The sequence below is a fragment of the Brachycentrus maculatus genome, unplaced genomic scaffold (assembly GCF_059751285.1).
Source record: "Brachycentrus maculatus isolate JH-2025_06_01 unplaced genomic scaffold, ASM5975128v1 h1tg000405l, whole genome shotgun sequence".
Taxonomy (NCBI): Eukaryota; Metazoa; Arthropoda; class Insecta; order Trichoptera; family Brachycentridae; genus Brachycentrus; species Brachycentrus maculatus.
This window is the reverse complement of record NW_028281154.1, coordinates 189324-209110: the sequence shown is the minus strand read 5'-3', so window position 1 is coordinate 209110 and position 19787 is coordinate 189324. Positions and strand designations below refer to the sequence as shown.

Here is a 19787-nt window from a genome sequence, read left to right as displayed (position 1 = left end):
AAATTACTACAAGGGCGCTTTACAATAAATAATTGTTGTTTATTACCTTTTTTCCTGACCGATATTAGGTAAAAAAATACTATACGAAAATGTCCACAGTTCCTTCACATGAGCCATCTGTATCCTTTCAAATATTTTGAACGTTCTGCCTTCAAATGAACGATCATGTTAACAACTCTAATGCGATACCCTATGCACCAAAAATATGCATAAAAAGTCCCTATGTGCCCTATGCAAAAAATAACAGATAACATTTTAACAGACACTAAAAAGGCGGGGTGCTCGTACTAGGCACGGGTAAATCCGCAAAGGCCCATTTAAATGTGCTTGTACCAGGTACGGGCAAATCCACAAAGGCTCATTTTTGTGCGCTCATACCAGGTATGGGCAAATCCACAAAGGCCCATTTTTATCTGCCCATATCAGGTACGGGCAAATCCACAAAGGCCCATTTTATATGCTTGTACCAGGTACGGGTATATCTGCAAAAGCTTATTTTTTGGGCGTAGTTATAGGTAAAATCGGGCAAAGTAAATAGGTAATTAGTGCTACAAAAAGTAAAGTATAGAGTTACTTATTGCGGGACTCACTTTGCGGGTTGCTAAGTCTAACATGTACATATATTGTGCAGCAAAATATTAATATGATGAAATGGGTATTTTCAGGTCGCAAGCGGTTCACCCTTGTGGGACATGACTGGGGAGCGGTGGTCGTTTACAGATTCGTGGATTCTTATGGCTCTATGTTGGATAATTTTGTGGCTATGAGTGGACCAAGTGGAGACACTTGGGTCGAACTGGTCTTCTCAGAGTGGTGGCAGTTCACTCACGCATGGTAATTATACCCACAAATTCTTGTAATTATACCTACAAACAACCTGATAAATCTATATAAATAAAAATGTAAATGTTAGTTTGCTCAAAATCTCATATCATCTGAACTTATTAATATATTCGTTATTAATAATTACATTTTTGAAATTTATAGTATTTATTATTTCGAGAAATATGAATACTTTGTGTTTTGATCCACTCACATTTTTATTAATCAACTAGTTTCGGCAACAACCTGTTGCCCTCTTCAGGGTTTAATTTATAAAATTAATAAGGGTTTAATAAATTAAACCCTGAAGAGGGCAACAGGTTGTTGCCGAAACTAGTTGGTTAATAAAAATGTGAGTGGATCAAAACACAAAGTATTTTTATTTCTCGAAATAATATATCAATATGATCCACAAAGTTAATGCTTTCAATATTCAAAACAGTTATAGTATTTACTTTGTGGTAATAATTTTCCTTTTTTTTACGAAAATGTTAGTAATGCGTTGAACTATAATTTCTATACAGGAATCGTCGATTAATATTAGGCATAAAAGAACCTCCTTTATTTGTATTTTATCCCTATTATAATATCCCTTATTATAAAAAAGTTTTTAAAAAATGTTTATAGTGATTTTAAAATAAAGTTACACATTAATTATATAATCCTAACACTCGTTATAAAGTTTAAAATTAATGAGTATCTTATTAATGTAAATACTGAGTATTCTAGGTGTCTCAACATGATATATAACTTGAAATATAAAAAATGGAAATATTACCACTTAATAAAACGTTACACAAGTGTATAAAGTGATCATTAAAGCCAGCCAAATACCAGATCGTAAATCCATATATAACTTGAAATATAGAAAAATTAAAATATTACCACTTAATAAAACGTTACACAAGTGTATAAAGTGATCATTAAAGCCAGCCAAATACCAGACCGTAATTCCATGAATGCTCAGACTTTCATCGTCTTTCGTATAAAAATATGACATGTAAAATTTATTGGTGGTATTCCTTCTTTTACTTCAATTTATGTATGTACTTAAGTTTTAACAATGATTTATTACTGTTTCTTTAGTATAACTATTTTTTATTTTATTTGTTTTTATATAATATCTGGTTATTCTTCATATCTTGTTGTTTTATTACAAATTATAAATTGTTTTCCTTGTTTTTTTACCAAATTTTCAGGTTCAATACTATTACAATCAGTTTAATACCACATCGTATAGTATATGGTGTTTTTTTTTGAGGTTTACAAATTAACATTCTGACCAATTTAAAAAATATTGTCCAATGATTTCCCTGCTCGTAAAGTACACCAAACATTGACTTTTATTAGATGTAAGGGCGTCTCGACAAAGGTTTCTGTGTTTTTTCGACTCCGTATTTGGCAAAAGTGTTCATTGACAAAGCCATTTAACAAAAAAATTGCCTCTTCGGTGTGCAAAATTTTGCGTTGAAAAAGAAGATCAAGCTGAATATTGTTCTCGGCCTATTCACTGAATGGTCATTCAGTCTATTCATAGTGAAATGGCAAAACTTACTGACTACAAATCAACCGTCAAATTTACAGTCTGTAGAAACAATGTTGACAGTTAGAAAACAAAGCCTCTTAAATAACATCCTGTATATTGTGGATTTTTTAAAATATAGTATATTTGAAGTTTTTATCTTGTTTTTATATATTTTTCTCGTGTAACAATCACAACTAGTTTCATACCATAACATCATAATAAAAAATCATAATTAAATTTTTAAAAAACGTATCAATTCTGGAAATCAAGGATGGTGAATAAAAAAATCAGAACGTGTCGTTTCAGTAATTAATCTGGGTCACCTCCCAAGACGAAAGTGATATTTCGGAATAAGCTGTAATTTTGTTCAAGTACTAAAACTTGAAGTGCTATAATTTTGTTCACGACATTTTCAGTACGTCCAAATACTTCTAATAGTTCTAAGAGTTTACAACATTTTGAGTGTGTCCAATTACTTGTTCACAAAATCTGGATTATCTCCAATTACAGGAGTTATTTTCATATTATTTTTTTGACATCTCGTCAAAGATGAAGAAGAATATGGAAGTCTGGGCATTTACGGGGCTGACGACCGTCATAGGCTGGTTTAAGTAATCACTTTACACACGTGTAACATTCACCAATTCTACCCATTATTAACAACCAACTCAAATTCTTGGAAGTTCTATATATATGAACCAATTTAGAAACCTTGTTCATGAATCACTAGAACTTCACTAGAGACATCTATTGGTGAGATGTAAAGAAGCCTTTTTTTAAGCAGAAACTCTTATATTAGTATGTGAGATCCGAATCCTGGATTATAATCACACACATGAGAGTTCTAAGAGTTATTTTACATTTTTGATAATTCAACAAAGACGAATGATATGGAAGTCTGGGTGTTTACAGGGCTTACGTCCTGTCATAACTTGGTTAACCCTTTGGTTACAAAGACTTTAAAGTTACTATGCTAGAAAAAAAATACGATTTAAACATAAAAAAATTCAAAAGTAAAATGTCTTTAAAATTCTTTAAAATTCTTTTGAACTCTGTGAGCGATAAAAATATATCTTCAGCGCGAACAAAATAAATATTTGATTTTATTTAACTCAATGTATACAATCGAAACACTCGTTGACGAGTGGAGGCTTGTTTTTTTTAATGTTTATTTTTTTATGAAAAATTCTGCCCACGATTGAAAACCGCACTACTCAAATTTTGAAAGTCATACATATATAATATGATCAATCTCATGACGCTCCGTTATTAAGTTCGAAATAGCCATCTTTGATTGGAATTAGAAAGCTTTAATTAAGCAGAAACCCTTTTGTTTGTATGCAAGATCCGAACCCGGATTACTTTACATACTGGGAAACGTCCGAAAACCTGATCTTCAATGTTTATACACCTGATACTTTGACCGGTTGTTTTATTCACAACATTTTGAGTGTGTCAAAATACTTGTTCACAAATCTGGGTGTCTCCACATTTTTGACATGTCAACATAGATGATGAAGAATATGTGATCACAATCACGGAACGTCATGAGATATCATATATGTATGTATGACATCCAAAATTTGAATAGTTGGTTGTCACTAATGGGTATAATGGTGAATGCTTCTTCTACCCCTCATCCGCACCCAATGGTGCATAGGGCACTGCATCGTATTGATGCTATGTTATCTTGATCCTTACTTATATGCAGTCAAGTTGATCTGCCCTGTGCTTCATGGACCAGTCCAGGGAAATATTTAATCAATATTATAGTGTTAAATCACTAATATTTATTTTCACCCCCCCCCATGGGAATGTATCCCGGGACCTCCAGCACGGTAGCTAAACACGCTAACCGTTACACCACGGATGCGGATGGCGAATGAAACACGTGTGTAAAGCGATTATTTACTAGCTTAGGACAGGTCGTAAGCCCTGTAAATACCCAGACTTATTTATTTTTCTTTATCTGTGATGAGATGTAAAAAAAAACTATAATTTTGTTTCAGGTACGTTTTTTTCTTCCAAAATCCTTGCTTACCAGAAGCATCCCTTCGTTTGGGAGATCTTCCCCTATTTAGTAGAGGGATGGTTGCCAAGAACTCTAAAGGAGAAAGGACAGTAACCGATGAAGATATCGAAGCCTATAAATACACTTTTGGAAAACCGAGTAAGTAAATACTTTTTTAATTTTTTTTATTTATTGAACGGCTAAAGCCTTTAACATAAAACATATATACAGTATCTAATATAAAAATACACTAATGAATACACTTATAGAGAATAAAAAGTCATAAAACATAAAATAATAATAAAATAACATAATAACAAATAGTAAGCACTGGTAAATATACGTCTCCTTCACACACTGTCAGCGAGCATCGACAGAGTGTGAAACACAAGTTTAAATTTATCCATTATAACATGGAGAAGAAATGCTGAGAAAGTACAGACTTCAAGGTGGATAACAATATATTAAATAAATCTCAACTATCAAAAGCATTGGCAAACATGTGAAGCCGCGTGTAAATGTATTATTGAATTTACCCTAAGTTACTTAACTATCCTACGAGTGACGTTGTTACTAAATATTTGTAAAACATACGACATAGGAAAAATTCGAGAATAAATACGACAATCAAAGACTTATTAATATTATTTAAGAAGTCCGCCTCCGTAGTGTAATGTCAGCACGCTCTTCTTCCGTCCTAGAGGTCACGGGTTCGATTTCCCGAGGGGAATATTGGAAAATCTGTATGCGATATAGGCCAACTTATATTGATTTCATTATCATTTCATTATTCCGAGTATTAAAAAATATGTACGAGTATGTACTAACAAAACGGCTTTCTGTATTTTCATCAAAGATTCCAACCATTATGTAGATTTTAGATTATTGAAAATGTTACTAGATGGCGTTGGAGGCCTTGAAATGTTTTTTTTTTGTAGATAATTTTATTACTCTTGGTAAGCTTACAAAAGTTCTCGGGAAATACAGATAAGAGGGCGTTAAATCTAATGAAAAAAAGAATTAAAATGTAATAAAAACAAAGGTATTCTTATAGCATTAAAGCACTCATATTAGGGGCTTTAAAGTACAAAATGCCTTTTCTATGTACATATATCGAGTTTACACAAGTTTAAACTTGTGTACGGACGGAAAACACTGAGTGTCCTAGCCGTCACTACCATTTTTCCTCCATTTCTACAATGTAGAACGCAGTATTGATAACCGTACCTTTTTTTTAGTTGAGGTGAGGATATTATATGAGACACGTGAATACCCCTCTCTTTGATTTCACAAGAAGATAGCTTGGGAATGAAAGTCGTACTTATGTGCAAGAACACTGTTTATTAATTTAAATTATAAATATAATTACAAGTTATGGAATCTTAAACTATTTATAAAATAAAAAATAGGTGAATAAGGTTAATAATAATCTTGCTGCCTGAAGGTCTTGGCTCTGGATGAAGTTGGTCGAGCGGGAAAAAAAAAGAAAAAAGATCGCTTAAAGATCGCTTTTTTCTTACTTAAGAAAAGAGCGATCTGTAAGGGCTATTACAGCCCCCGCTACGTCACTGTTCTTGCTCGCTCACCTACTTGAGACACCACATAGTTACGCGTCTATCTGATGCGGTGCCCAATGTACTATTTAGTAGCAGATAAGAAGTCCAAGGAATAAAATCAATCACAGACACTAATCAATTCATCGTTTTTAATTTTAGGTTTTCAATAATTATAAATTCGTGGAAATGCTCATTTTTTGAAGGCCTTAACGGATTAATTCATCACACATTTTTTTATTGTGAAAAGTATATGGGATTTCGAACAATTCGAGTTGCGGAACGATACTACTAATAAAAGAGTTTCTGCTCAATAAAAAGCTTCTTTTCATCTCACCAATACATGTCTCTAGTGAAGTTCTAGTGATTCAAGAACAATGTTTCTAAATTGGTTCATATATATAGAACATCCAAGAATTTGAGTAGTTTGGTTGTCAATAATGGGTAGAATTGGTGAATGTTACACGTGTGTAAAGTGATCATTTAAATCAGCCTATGACGGTCGTCAGCCCTATAAATGCCCAGACTTCCAAATTATTCTTCATCTTTGATGAGATGTCAAAAAATAATTGTCCGTTACAATTGGAGATAATCCGGATTTGTGAACAAGTATTTCGACACACTCAGAATGTTGTAGAATTTTTAATTTTCCAATGAGACTATCTAGACTTCCTTGAATGATTAACATGAATAAATATCTAAGTATCATACAATGATTTACATAAATAAAAATCTGAGCTTTGTACAATAATGTTCGTACCTAAAATAACATATTTACGTATTTCTTTCATACGAATTTCATCACAATGAAATGGTAACCGTAAGGATAGCTGAAAATCTTAAAGTTCAGACGGGTTGTCGTTCCATCATGATAAGATAAACGTGTTATTATAATTGAGCAAAAGCGCCTTTGTCACAAAAGTGTATCCTACTGGCTGTCTGTCTACAAATTTATTATTTCTATGAATGTATGAAATATTTGCCACAAATTATTCATATATTCCTTTTATTTGCGCATATATGCGCAATACTACCCGTGTGCTCCAGATTGTGGAAATGGAAAAAAAATAGCGACGGCCAGGGCACACCATGTTGTCTATCCGTACTCTTTAAAACTTCAGTAACTTATATAGATAAAAGTACATACAACCGGAATTTGATGCGTTGAACCTCTCAAGGTGAGAGCTTTAATGCTGTAAAAACACTTTATTTTTTTTAAAATTACATTTCAATGCTTATTTTTTCTGCTTATCTTATGTTTCCGGGAGAACATATGCAAGCTTAGTAACAGTAATAAAATTTTATAAAAAAAAAAAAAAAATTGAGGCCTACAATGCTATCTAGTAGAATTTTCAATAATCTGTAATGGATAGATTTTACAAATCCCAATAAAGTTTAAAAACTCTATAAATCAAAGTGAAATCATTACTACTTTTGTTGATTTGCTTAGAACCTTTACGTTTGTATAACACCTTTCTTTATGTTTTACCCAATTTCTATGATCAATATTTATAAAAACATATTGTAAAAAATGCTTTTTCCATTTTCTCTATGGATTTATCCGTATTAAAAAAAACGTTTTTACGTATATTAAACACCGTACGCTATTTGAAAATGATACGGAATGCATAGAGATATGATAGATTTTTTAAAAATTAAATTAGTGGTATTACCAAGTAAAAATGGATACATATTACGACAAAGTGACTCCCGAATCAATTGTTATATGATCGTAATACTAATTTAACTATTTAACTATCTTTTTAAATTCCTGATCAACATTAGCTAAAAAAATTCATTCGACTCCATAAAAACTGAAAACACATGCAAAATCTTAACTAAAAATGGAGACAATTATCGTTTCCATGACGATTGAAACAAAATAGTTGAGTTTTTTGTTGGTTTTTCATTATGTTAAAAATAATCGGTTACCACTTTTAAAATCAACTTAAATACATATGAAAACTTTTAAAAAATGTAACTTGAAATAAAAATAATAATGATAATTATATTATTTATTGATTTGGCATTGACTTTGTGGAATAATATGATTATTCAAATATAATAATAAAACGCTTGCATAATACCAAATTATTATTGTAAACACAATAAATTTTATCGTATAAATAAGTTTGTATGTTTATTAGTTGATAATACCATGTTGTGTTCTTGAAACTAGACGTGTTTACATTAATATACTAAAAAAATGGTCAAAAACTTAACAAAGGTTTTATTTTCATATTTAAATAATGATAACAATTATAATTAAATATTAAACATTTATATTAGACCACAAATTGAATTCGACTCGTTTTAATTTCACTCGACTAGTTTCAAAAACAAAAGATGTTTGTATCGACAGGTGATCACAAAAACTAACGAGCAAAAACATTCAAGCATCGTTAGAGAGGGGGGTTAAGGGGCGGGACTTGGTTTAATGGGAAAATAGACATCAATGGTGATAAATTTTGGAAAAGCATATTTTTAACTAATGTTTTGTCAGTATTTATGGGGATATCCGGTAACACAGAATTCAATCTACCGGAGACTACTGGAGAAGTCACACGTCTGTTCACGCCCGATTTTTATTAAAGAATGCTGATTGTTTTTTTTTTGTTTTTTAGAATATATACACGAAATATTTTTAATTTTTTTAAGCTCCTTACCTTTCAATAACTCTTTTTTCAAAACCACATAATTATTAAAAAAAAACTAATTTTTTCAATGCATAAACGGCGTTTAAAAAAAATCAATTAATTTTTCCAGGCCTTAAAGAAAATTAAGTTGCGAATTAACGAATGTTGGGCCTTAAATTTGTATGTTTTTCTAAATTTTCTTAATTATTCATGGTGCCTTTTGTATGTGATAGAGTGTGCGTGAGTCGAATACAAGTGTTTAATTTTTAATAATCAACATGTAATTCCACAAAGTTAATGCCATTTCGATAAATAATACAATTATGTAGGTATTTGAAACCGTCATAGACTAGTTTAAGTGATCTCTTTACACACGTGCAACATTCACCAATTCTACCCATTATTGACAACCAAACTACTCAAATTCTTGGAAGTTCTATATAAATATAATCCAATAAGCCCCGTAAATGCCCAGACTTCCATATTCTTCTTCTTCTATGTTGAGATGTCAAAAAATAATATTAAAAATAAATCTTGTAATAGGAGATAATCCAGATTTGTGAACAAGTCCAGAACAAGTATTTGGACACACTCAAAATTTTGTAATTATATATAATTATGATAATAGTGATAATAGTGATTTGTATGATAAAATAATAATTATTGACTTGCAAAATATTAGCAAAATAACGTACATATCGCTCACTCCTTTCAACAACGTCATATATCAAAAATCGTAAATTTTCAGTTGTGCATGTTTTCTATATCCCAGCAAAAGCGGCATATTTTTAACTTAATATTTACCCGCTACAGGGCAGAAAGTGCTGTTTTTGCATTTTGAAGAAAAGATATTGTTTAATTATTTTTTAAAAAATACTAAATATTTTGTAAATGGTGAAAAAATATTCAGCTTTTACCTAAAAACATTTGGTGCACAGCAAAAAGTTCAATAAGTGGCTTGATGTTTACTTTTAATACATTGTTTTATATTTTTAAACTTTAAAAACGATCTCCTGAAAATAAAGTTTTTTGAATTATGACGTTGTTGAAAGGAGTGAGCGATATGTTAATACTTCGGTGCAATGCACTATTCCGGTAGTATGGTAAACCATATGTAGGTACTTGTTTTCTAGAGTTCATGATGTGGTTTGCAAGTAAAAGGTGAGTACAGTACATGAGGTTATCCACCTTGAAAGGTGGAAAACCTTCATTTGAGGTGCATGATATCCAGACACGCCACCTCCATAAATCCTGTTTTTTGTAAAATATTCTTCGGAAATACCTAAAAATATGTTCGTTTTCTAATACATTCTGGATTATTTCTTGAATATTTTTCGCAGATACTTATATAAACTTTATAAAATTAAAAAACTTTGTTTTAACCACTTTTTTATTATTAGTACCCTTTAACCAACCGGTTTCGACAAGACCTTGTCATTATCATGGTTTATTACATTCTAAAACATTCAAATATTCGTAGTTAATTACATTCCCTTACCAAAAACTTCCACACACTCCTTTTTTTTCTCTTTTTTTCACTTCTTTTTTATTATTGGTACACTTAGTTAAAGTGCACTAATAATAAAAAAAGTGGTTAAAACAAAGTTTTTTAATTTTGTCAAGTTTATTCTCGATTACTTTCAATCATTTTTTAATCAGATCAAATATCCATATTTTAATTAGTATTAAGGCTTTTCGTTTAATAAACAAGGGGTAAAAATCTAATATTTATTATTTATTAAAGATATGGGCAGAAATGAACCCATGTATTGTATTTTTTTTTGACATCTCAATATAGATGAATAAGAATATGGAAGTCTGGGCATTTACGGGGGACTTACGACTGTTATAGGCTGGCTTAAGTGATCACATTACACACGTGAAATATTCACCAATTCCACCATGTATTGTAGTAAAAGTTCCTAACATTTGAAAGCAAGTAAAGCTCATCTTGTTCCGTAAGTACTGTTGGTTACTGAATCGGAATTCTACGTTAAATTTCACTCTGCTACAGTTTTCTCTCTATTTCCAAACACAAAACGTTAGTTGAAATCAACCCGGAATGGTAACTGAAGCGCATGACTGATCTACGTGGCTTCACGTATTACGATCAAGATAAAATTTCAAATTTTCAAATCAAATCAACACAATCAGTTTCAAACCATAGTGTACATTATACATATACCAACGCTATTCAGGCTTTGGCTGTGTAGAAGAGTGTCGGATTGTGGTCCCGTGGTTAGTGTAGCGGACTCTTAGTCAGAGTTTCTTCAGGACCCACTCTACCACAGTTTGATACCTATTTCTAATAATGAGCCGCTTAGGCTCACAGAAATAGTATGAAATTGAAATATTAAAAATTAAATATATCACTTAAAAAAAAAAAATATTTTTGTTTTTGTTTTCAATTTATAACATATATTTAATATGAATTAGAGTAAATACATGTTTTTATGAGAATTTGTGACTATGGACGTTTTGTACTCACTTCTTTATTTTTACAAGAAGTTGTTGCGAGGTGGCTGAGACGAGTCAGCCTTGAATGTCTGCCTATAGTACAAACAAAGTTTCAGATTGAGCAAATATTATTATTTTGAATTGTATTGTACAAGTTTAAAAAAATGTGTTTATTTATATATATATATATATATATATATATATATATATATATATATATATATATATATATATATATATATATATATATATATATATATATACATAAATAAATAAATAAATATATATATAAATATATTTTTATAATAATAGTAAAACCCTTATCCGCACCCCAATGGTGCATAGAGCACTGCGTCATATAAGTTTCAGATTGAGCAAATATTATTATTTTGAAACAAGTTTAAAAAAATGTGTATATACATATATATATATATATATATATATATATATATATATATATATATATATATATATATACATAAATAAATATATATATATAAATATATTTATATAATAATAGTAAAACCCTTATCCGCACCCCAATGGTGCATAGAGCACTGCGTCATATAAACGCAGTGTTATCTTGATCGTTTACACATGAGGAAGGAAAGGTGATCAGCCCTCCGCTTCAGGTACCAGTCCAGGGTAATATTGAATAAATATTACAGTGAAAAATCACTAATATTTATTTGACCCCCCTGGGAATTGAAACCGGGGCCTCCAGAACGGTAGCCTAGCGTGTTGAACATATATATATATATATATATATATATATATATATATATATATATATATATATATATATATATATATATGTAGATATATATATATATATATATATATATATATATCTACATATACAATATAAATCAGATTGATATATCTTCGTTTACGTATTTTATTTTAATGATTATTCAATAATAATGAATATGTTTGCAATAGCGGCATTTTTTTTCCTAATTACCTACTTAAAAGAATGCTAATGGCGTAGTTTTTCATTAATGAGCAAAGCAAACTTAAAAACTGTCATAAATGAAGGTGATATTATCTGGGTGAAATAGTTTCATAACTGTGTCCTAAAAACGATGAATAGGAATTTAAAACGACAAAAAATGTGCAGGATTTTAAAAATTGATTATATTAATCCTTGTTCATACATGAATTAGAATTCGGTTACGTATAAAATATTAATTTGTATTTTTTATGATTCCCGATAGCAACATTATATGATAGTTTTATGTAAATTTTAAAATTGCAATGTCCATGAAAAATTTATGATATGTGGATTTAAAGTTTCTTCAAGAGGTCAACTACAGCGGGCAGATATGATATAAAATACGAATAATAATAATTTAAATTATTTAAATACCGTCATTTTCGTAAAATACTACATTAACCCTAGAATACTAAACTATCGTAAAAATTACGATGCCAAAATGACAATTCGCCCCACGTTCCACAATACCTTCCTAATGTATCTTTATTTTTTCATTATTACGTAATCTCTTAAACTCAAAGAATGTAACTTTTACTTCTTAAATAATATAAATTTTTATTTGTCTTATTTATTTCCGTTTTATTTATATGTCGTATTTTTTACGAATGTTTAGTAACAACTGTAACTGATAGGATAGTTTAGTTATCTAGGGTTAAATGCGCCTATGGTAATAACTTTGACATTGCTTCTGGACGTTCATTTCTAACGACTGGGATTTTATGACCGGTCGTAGTCGTCCATCCATTATGTATTATGAAAATGCTAAAAGTGATTCAGTAATTAATGCTAGTAAAAAAATGATGGAAGGAATAAAAGAATTATGATTTTTTTAACCAGAAAATGTTTTTTTTTCCAAAAAAATAATAAAACTTGATGGGTTCATATATACGTTTGTTTAATGTGCATTCTTGTAAAAGTGCAAAAACCGCATTGGATATTATGCAACTACTGGGAACCGCTTTCACTGAAATGTTTTAAAAGTTATTTTTAAATTGCGTGCCATTACGAATGCGTTTCCGCTGCATTTTGTGGATGCACCATGAACTAATAAAAAATGCTAACCGAAATCGTTATTCAATGAAGTTTTTTTTAAATCATGTGAATATGTACTTAATTAAGGTTATTTCTTCGAAAACTTAAAACAACGGAAGTCGTTTTTTGATCTAAAGGTAGTGTTGAATCAGGGAGCTGTGATTCGATTCCGGCTCGACTACAACTGCACTTCTTTTCAGAAATATAAGCTGTTTTTATTTGTTGATTTGGTGTTTAATATGTAGAACTCCATTTTGTATGTATGTACTCCATGTATTATTTAAAGATTTTTTTAAATAAAAACTTAAATATACCACTTCAATTAGTTTTATTTATACATACGACTAGTTTCGAAAACTTACAGATGTTTTCATCTTCTGGTAAATATTTAAGAAACATGTTTTATTTTTTTATTTTTACCAGAAGATGAAAACAATTGTAAGTTTTCGAAACCAGTAGTATATATATAAATAAAACTAATTAAAGTTGTTTATTCAAGTGTATAATTAAAAAAAAATTTAACATGTCATTCCACAAAGTTAATGCCGAATCAATAAATAATATTAATTATTGTATTAACATTCGTTTGCAAATACCATAACTGGGCGAAACAATTGTCACAATATTAATTTGATGTGTTTTTTTTTAATAAAATACAACTCTAAAAATCTGTGCTTGATTTAAAAATGAATACATAAATATAAACTGCTTGGGCCTTTCTAAAAATAGAACAGTAAAACCTCGATGTAACGGACGCATTAGGGGAAAAGGTGTCCAATAAATACGCAAGTCCGTTATATAAAAATAGGTTTAAAATAAATGGGAAACCTTTTAAAAAAATATATAAACACTATATTTAGATAAAAATAAACAATACAAAAAACTAACAAAATACTTTTTAATGTCTTCGGACACTCGTCGTGAAGTGACGTTGCTGTTATCGACGCGCTTGCTTTCGGTAATCCTGTTTTAAAAAAGGAATCAACTTTTACTTGCACTTTTAAGATTTAATTTGATATTATCATGGCCTCTAAAAATTTTTCATGCGGCGACACTTCAATTTAAGCATGTATAAAATTAACAAAACGTTTTTAGTTTTTTACGTGTGACCAGATTTTTGTCTGTTACATCCGAAGTTCGTTAAATAGAGGTCCGTCGAGGTCTTCATATATTACTGAAGAAAATTAAATAAAAAATTAGAGACATGGAAAAGGCAATTTCGCCTTTTTCCTTTGAATTCGTTCAAAGAACAAACGCTTACAAAAATACGTAATATTTTCATACATTCTGTAGGTTTACTGTGGGGAATCATTCATCATCGGTTTGTTTAAAGATCATAAATTGGTTGTAATTTTGTATATTTAAACTTGTAACTTCCTCAAACCCTCATCCGCACATAAATTCAGTGTTATCTTGATCCGTTAACACATGAAGGAAAGGTGATCAGCCCTCCGCTGTAGGTACCAATCCAGGGTAATATTGAATACTTGTAACTAAACAGTAGCTACTTGTAACTAAAAAGCCCACGACTTATACGAAGACATGGACTGCTAAAGAGGACTTCCGAAAATGGGCGAGAATGGAGAGAGATGTCATCTGTTGCTACCGACCAATCCGCAGGATTGAGACCAGAGAGAGAGAAACAGTAATTTATTGAACAACTGTAAAATTATGCCAAATGATTGTCACAATGTGCATCAAGGCCGCCCAAACTAGATCTACGAAATAAATTAAATAAAAAGAAAATCATCGTATTTGCGGTAGATCGAAACACGCATAGAAATAAGCTTAGGCCGTGCTTTAGACCGTCCTGATGAACACGTATGTCTTTTGTTACAGTTCGATAATAAAAAAATGTTTTTTTTTTATCGCGTGACCTTTTGACCCCGCGTATCCCAAGTTCTGCACTCGCTGCAATTCAAGGCGCATTCACTTTCACTGACCTCGATTCTCCGCGCTATTCGCATGCACCATTATTGCTTTACACGTGTGACCTAGTTCTTCAATAAGAAACGTCTGAGAAAGATGATCTCTCCTGAATACAACAATGTAGTCGCTCGGTTTTATCTGCACGCTTTGTGATGGCCTGAACACAGACGGTATTGTGTGCAAGCTTTCATTAGGTCTTACATTTGGCTGACTGTCTACAGACTGTGTATCCGTAAAGTACCTACCTATGATCCGACACGCAAGGCTCGCGACCGCCGCACGTTGTACGCTTTGTGATTTGGGTACATTCGATATTACACAATCTTTTCTTATTCATCTGCGAATTATAAAATTTTACACATAAAATTTGATAATATCTTTAAATAGAGGAAATGATTATAAGAATATGAAATAACTAGATGTATTAATTTTAAGAAATACATAATTTGATTTGCAAATTTTGATCACGAGAACGTGATTTGTTTTATCTTTCATATTACTTCACAGATATTGAAAAGAATAGTGCCGATCGTAAACAATCGAAATATTTATCTATATTTAATTACTATGTATATATATATATATATATATATATATATATATATATATATATATATATATATATATATATAATATATATATATATATATATATATATATATATATATATATATATATATATATATATATATATATATATATATATATATATATATATATATATATATATATATATATATATATATATATATATATATATATATATATATATATATATATATATAAATATATGTATCTAAAGATTTGTACTGCTTCTTTTGTTATCTCTGTCTGTAGGACAAGCATCAAAGAATAGACTTTTGAAGACGAAACAAGCTTCGGGGGTTTTATGAATTGCAAAATATGAATTGAATAAATATTTATTTTCAATTTATCTGGATAACTAACTAACTACATACTGATCTATTTTACTGCTTACACTGGGGTATTTCTAGTTACTCAGTGATGGTTTAACAAATATGTTTATTTAGATTGGCAGTGACAGGGACATTGAAAGCTTTAAAATGTAAATTCACAGTAATATCGGGATACAATTTTCATAGTTCATAAAAAAATATTTGCAAGAGTGGTCTGTCAGGAAGCCTAGAGCTTCCGACTCAGATCCGGTGGGAGATTTTAATGGTTTGGGGATTTGTTATGTATTTTTCACATATCCCTTCTCTATTCTTATTATTTTACCCGCAGACAAATCTCTACAGTAGGAGCTTTACTTGTTATTTATTTGAAAAAGTTGATTAATCGAATTCCTAACATAGTTACAAGCAGTATATTATTAGCAGTATATAAGAGAGGTAATGCTCAAATATTATGTCGTTAAGTTTTGTTGTATTATGTCATAATAGAAAAAAAAAATTTATGTTGAAAACAACTGAAGAAGATTTTCTGATACCCATAGCTTATCATTAGGTAATCAATCTCAGTTTCGTGAACAGCAACCATTGATACTAAACCTTATAAACTGGAGCATTATCCAGATGAAACAACAATATCTTCCTAGGTTTTCTCCGTTTTTTATCTTTTATCACCTCACCATCAAGATTAAGGCGTCCTAATGCAAAATGAATATGCGATCATTGCGCGATTATGCGATAAGGAAAACTGGTAGTCCCAATAGATAGCTGCGCGATGACATTCGTATGTCCCCTACGATGCAACGTGATTATCTCGCGAATGTCAATTAGGACACCTATTCGATATCAATATGTTTGATCGCGTGTTCGTAAGAACATAATTTTCCCGATTATATAGGGTCCGCCATCTAAAGTTTTTTTTTTCAACTAGTGCTTATTTCGTGAATGGTAACACTTAGCTCATGTCTGATTTGACAGATAATTAGTTTTATCCTTCCGCTGAGCGAATATGGTTGTGTATACGCTTGAACAACGCTGGAAAATATTGCGACATTACTTTGAAAATCATGGTAATGTTGCAGAATGTGTGCGAAAATTGCGTACGGTTTTTGGAAGAAGAGAAGCACCGTCAGCTCCGTATGTTCGTTATCTTGTGAAAAAAGTGAAAGAAACTGGCATCCTCATCGATAAACCAAAGCGTGAAAAGCCAAAAACAGTGCGTACACCCGAGAATATCGATGTTGTGGCAGAAAGTGTGCGTGAAGCGCCATCAACATCAATTCACCGTCGTTCTCAACAATTGAACATTTCGGAGACATCATTGAGACGAATTTTGCATAAAGACCTTGGTATGACGCCATACAAAGTCCAATTGGTTCAGGAGTTGAAGCCAACTGACCATCCAATGCGTTTTCGCTTCGCTGAGTGGGCCTGCGATCGACTTACAGAAGATGCCGATTTTGCCAAAAAAATCATCTTTTCGGATGAAGCTCATTTTGATCTTGGCGGGTATGTAAACAAGCAAAATTGTCGTATTTGGGGCACAGAAAACCCGCACGCATACATTGAAAAGCCGGTACACCCAAAACGAGTCACTGTTTGGTGCGGATTTTGGTCCAGAGGCATAATTGGGCCATTTTTCTTTGAAAATGAGCAAGGAGTGGCCGTTACAGTCAATGGCGATCGTTATCGGGCCATGTTGAACGGATTTTTGTTCACAAAAATTGAAGAGGAGGATATTGGCAACATTTGGTTTCAACAGGACGGCGCTACGTGCGACACAGCCGAAGCTAGTTAGTTTTTTTTTTATAGCATTTTCAAAAAAAAAAAGTTATTTGGCGGACCCGCGAATTCCAATTACTTTAAACTAGCTAACCAACACGCCGCTTTGCCGTAGAGGTAGGCAGAGAGAGAGTAGAACGCCACACCACTCTGTCTTTGCAAACATTCTTTGTCTTTTCCACGTTCATACATTTCCCAATGTTTATAATTGAAAGGATGTATGAAATTTATAAAATAACGATATAAATTTGTTTGTAAATGTTTCTTTAGTTGGTACGTTCACTAAAAGACTTGATATAAATTATACATGAAACAATAATAAAAATTATATATAAAACTATACGGGAGGTTGTTTCGCTCCCTTGCGAGATATTAAGATATCAAAGATGATGACATATTTAATTATATTTTTTCAAGCTTTACGTATTGTTCATAATTCGTAAGCAATTGGTCTCAGATACTAAATGTGCTTATACGCAAATCAGAAACATCATAAAATGAATCTACGGACCTTTGAATTTTTTATTTCGGAGTTGAAATTTTTGCTTTAAAAACCATCGTTAAAAAATACTTGAAGACACATTTTGAAAACATATTTTTTACGGTTGTATTTTCACAAAAAACCTACCTGCTTTATCATTACGCAGCCATTTGATGTTGTAATCCAGGATTTAGAAAATATACAATTTGTAAAGAATTTTCTTTGTATTCAATTTGTAAGAAAATACAGATTTTCCGAGAACAGTTTTTGACGGAATATTAAATTTTATATTTGAAAAAATGTTTTTTACAAAACCTATCATAACACCATATTTCTCAGAAAATTATTTATGTCAAAAAAGACAGATGAAAAAATCCTACATTTATAAATACCATTTTTTTAATAATTGTTTTTCCAGGATAGGTACCTATGTAATATGTATTCTTATAAAAAAAATACTCAGATTTTGGATGAGTTTCCATTTAAAATAACAAGATGGTTTAAGAGGGGCATTGGAGGTGGGAGTTTCAAACGAAATATCTTTTATAAAACCTTTTTACAATTATCTCAGTGTATTTCAAATTTTTAACGAAAGCAGTTTGAGATGATGAAGTCAAAAATGGAAATAATAAACCATTTGATAGTAAACGAAGTTAACATTGTTTTATTATAAAGAATGTCTGCCACTTTCAAGGTATATATATATATATATATATATATATATATATATATATATATATATATATATATATATATATATATATATATATATATATATATATATATATATATATATATATATATATTTATATTTAAATATATATATATATTTATATATATATATATATATATATATATATATATATATATATATATATATATATATATATATATATATATATATAAATATTGTATAACTTGACTACAGCACTTTGTACGAATTCGTTGAGGAAAAACCCGGAAAATCATTTCAAAATCTGAAAATTTTGCAAAATGAAAGTAAAATAAATCAAATAATTAAATTTTTGAATCAATATTTGTATGTTGCACATCAAAAGGAGAGGATTAATATAAATTAACATAAATTCGGTCTTGAAAATGATGCGGAATGCATCGAAAATCGTGTCACAATAGCTTTACGAAATAAAACTTAAATTAAAAGTGGATAGATTTTACCACAAAACGACTGCCGAATCAATAAATGAACATACACATGTGTCGCCTTCTTTCGAAATCCGCCAGAAATCCGTGTAAGTCGATTTTACAAAAAATGCAAAATTCTCCGGGTAACATTTATGTTTCAAAGATTTGCCTATCTTAAGATAAAATATTATGAAATAGAGAATTATCCCATTTTTCTAGATTTTTTTCAGTATTTAAAAAAACACGAGGCACAAACCGATTATGACGTCATCATAATTTTTGACTTATTACCCCGCTCTCTGATTGGCCAGAAGGCATGTTTCATGAATATAGTGGAATTTGAAATACAACGCTGTTTTTAAGTATTTTTGGCAGGCTTTTCAAGCATATAAATGTTTAAAAAAATAAAACTTACAATTGAATTCTGATTTTATTTTAAAATCTTATAAAGTTAGATCTGGCTGAGTTTGAAAGTAGGCGACATATATATTCTCTCGCAAATTAGACT

The 19787-nt window shown here is 30.5% G+C and overlaps 1 protein-coding gene across 1 annotated transcript in view; it reads left to right on the top strand.

Annotated features, from left to right (window-relative positions):
- Positions 1-19787, top strand: part of LOC148302829 (epoxide hydrolase 4-like) — a 33124-nt gene that overhangs the window by 12471 nt on the left and 866 nt on the right. Inside the window, exons 4-5 of the mRNA XM_088270954.1 lie at positions 666-834; positions 4357-4517. Coding sequence (XP_088127080.1) covers positions 666-834; positions 4357-4517 — 330 coding nt within the window. The remainder of the gene's footprint in view (positions 1-665; positions 835-4356; positions 4518-19787) is intronic.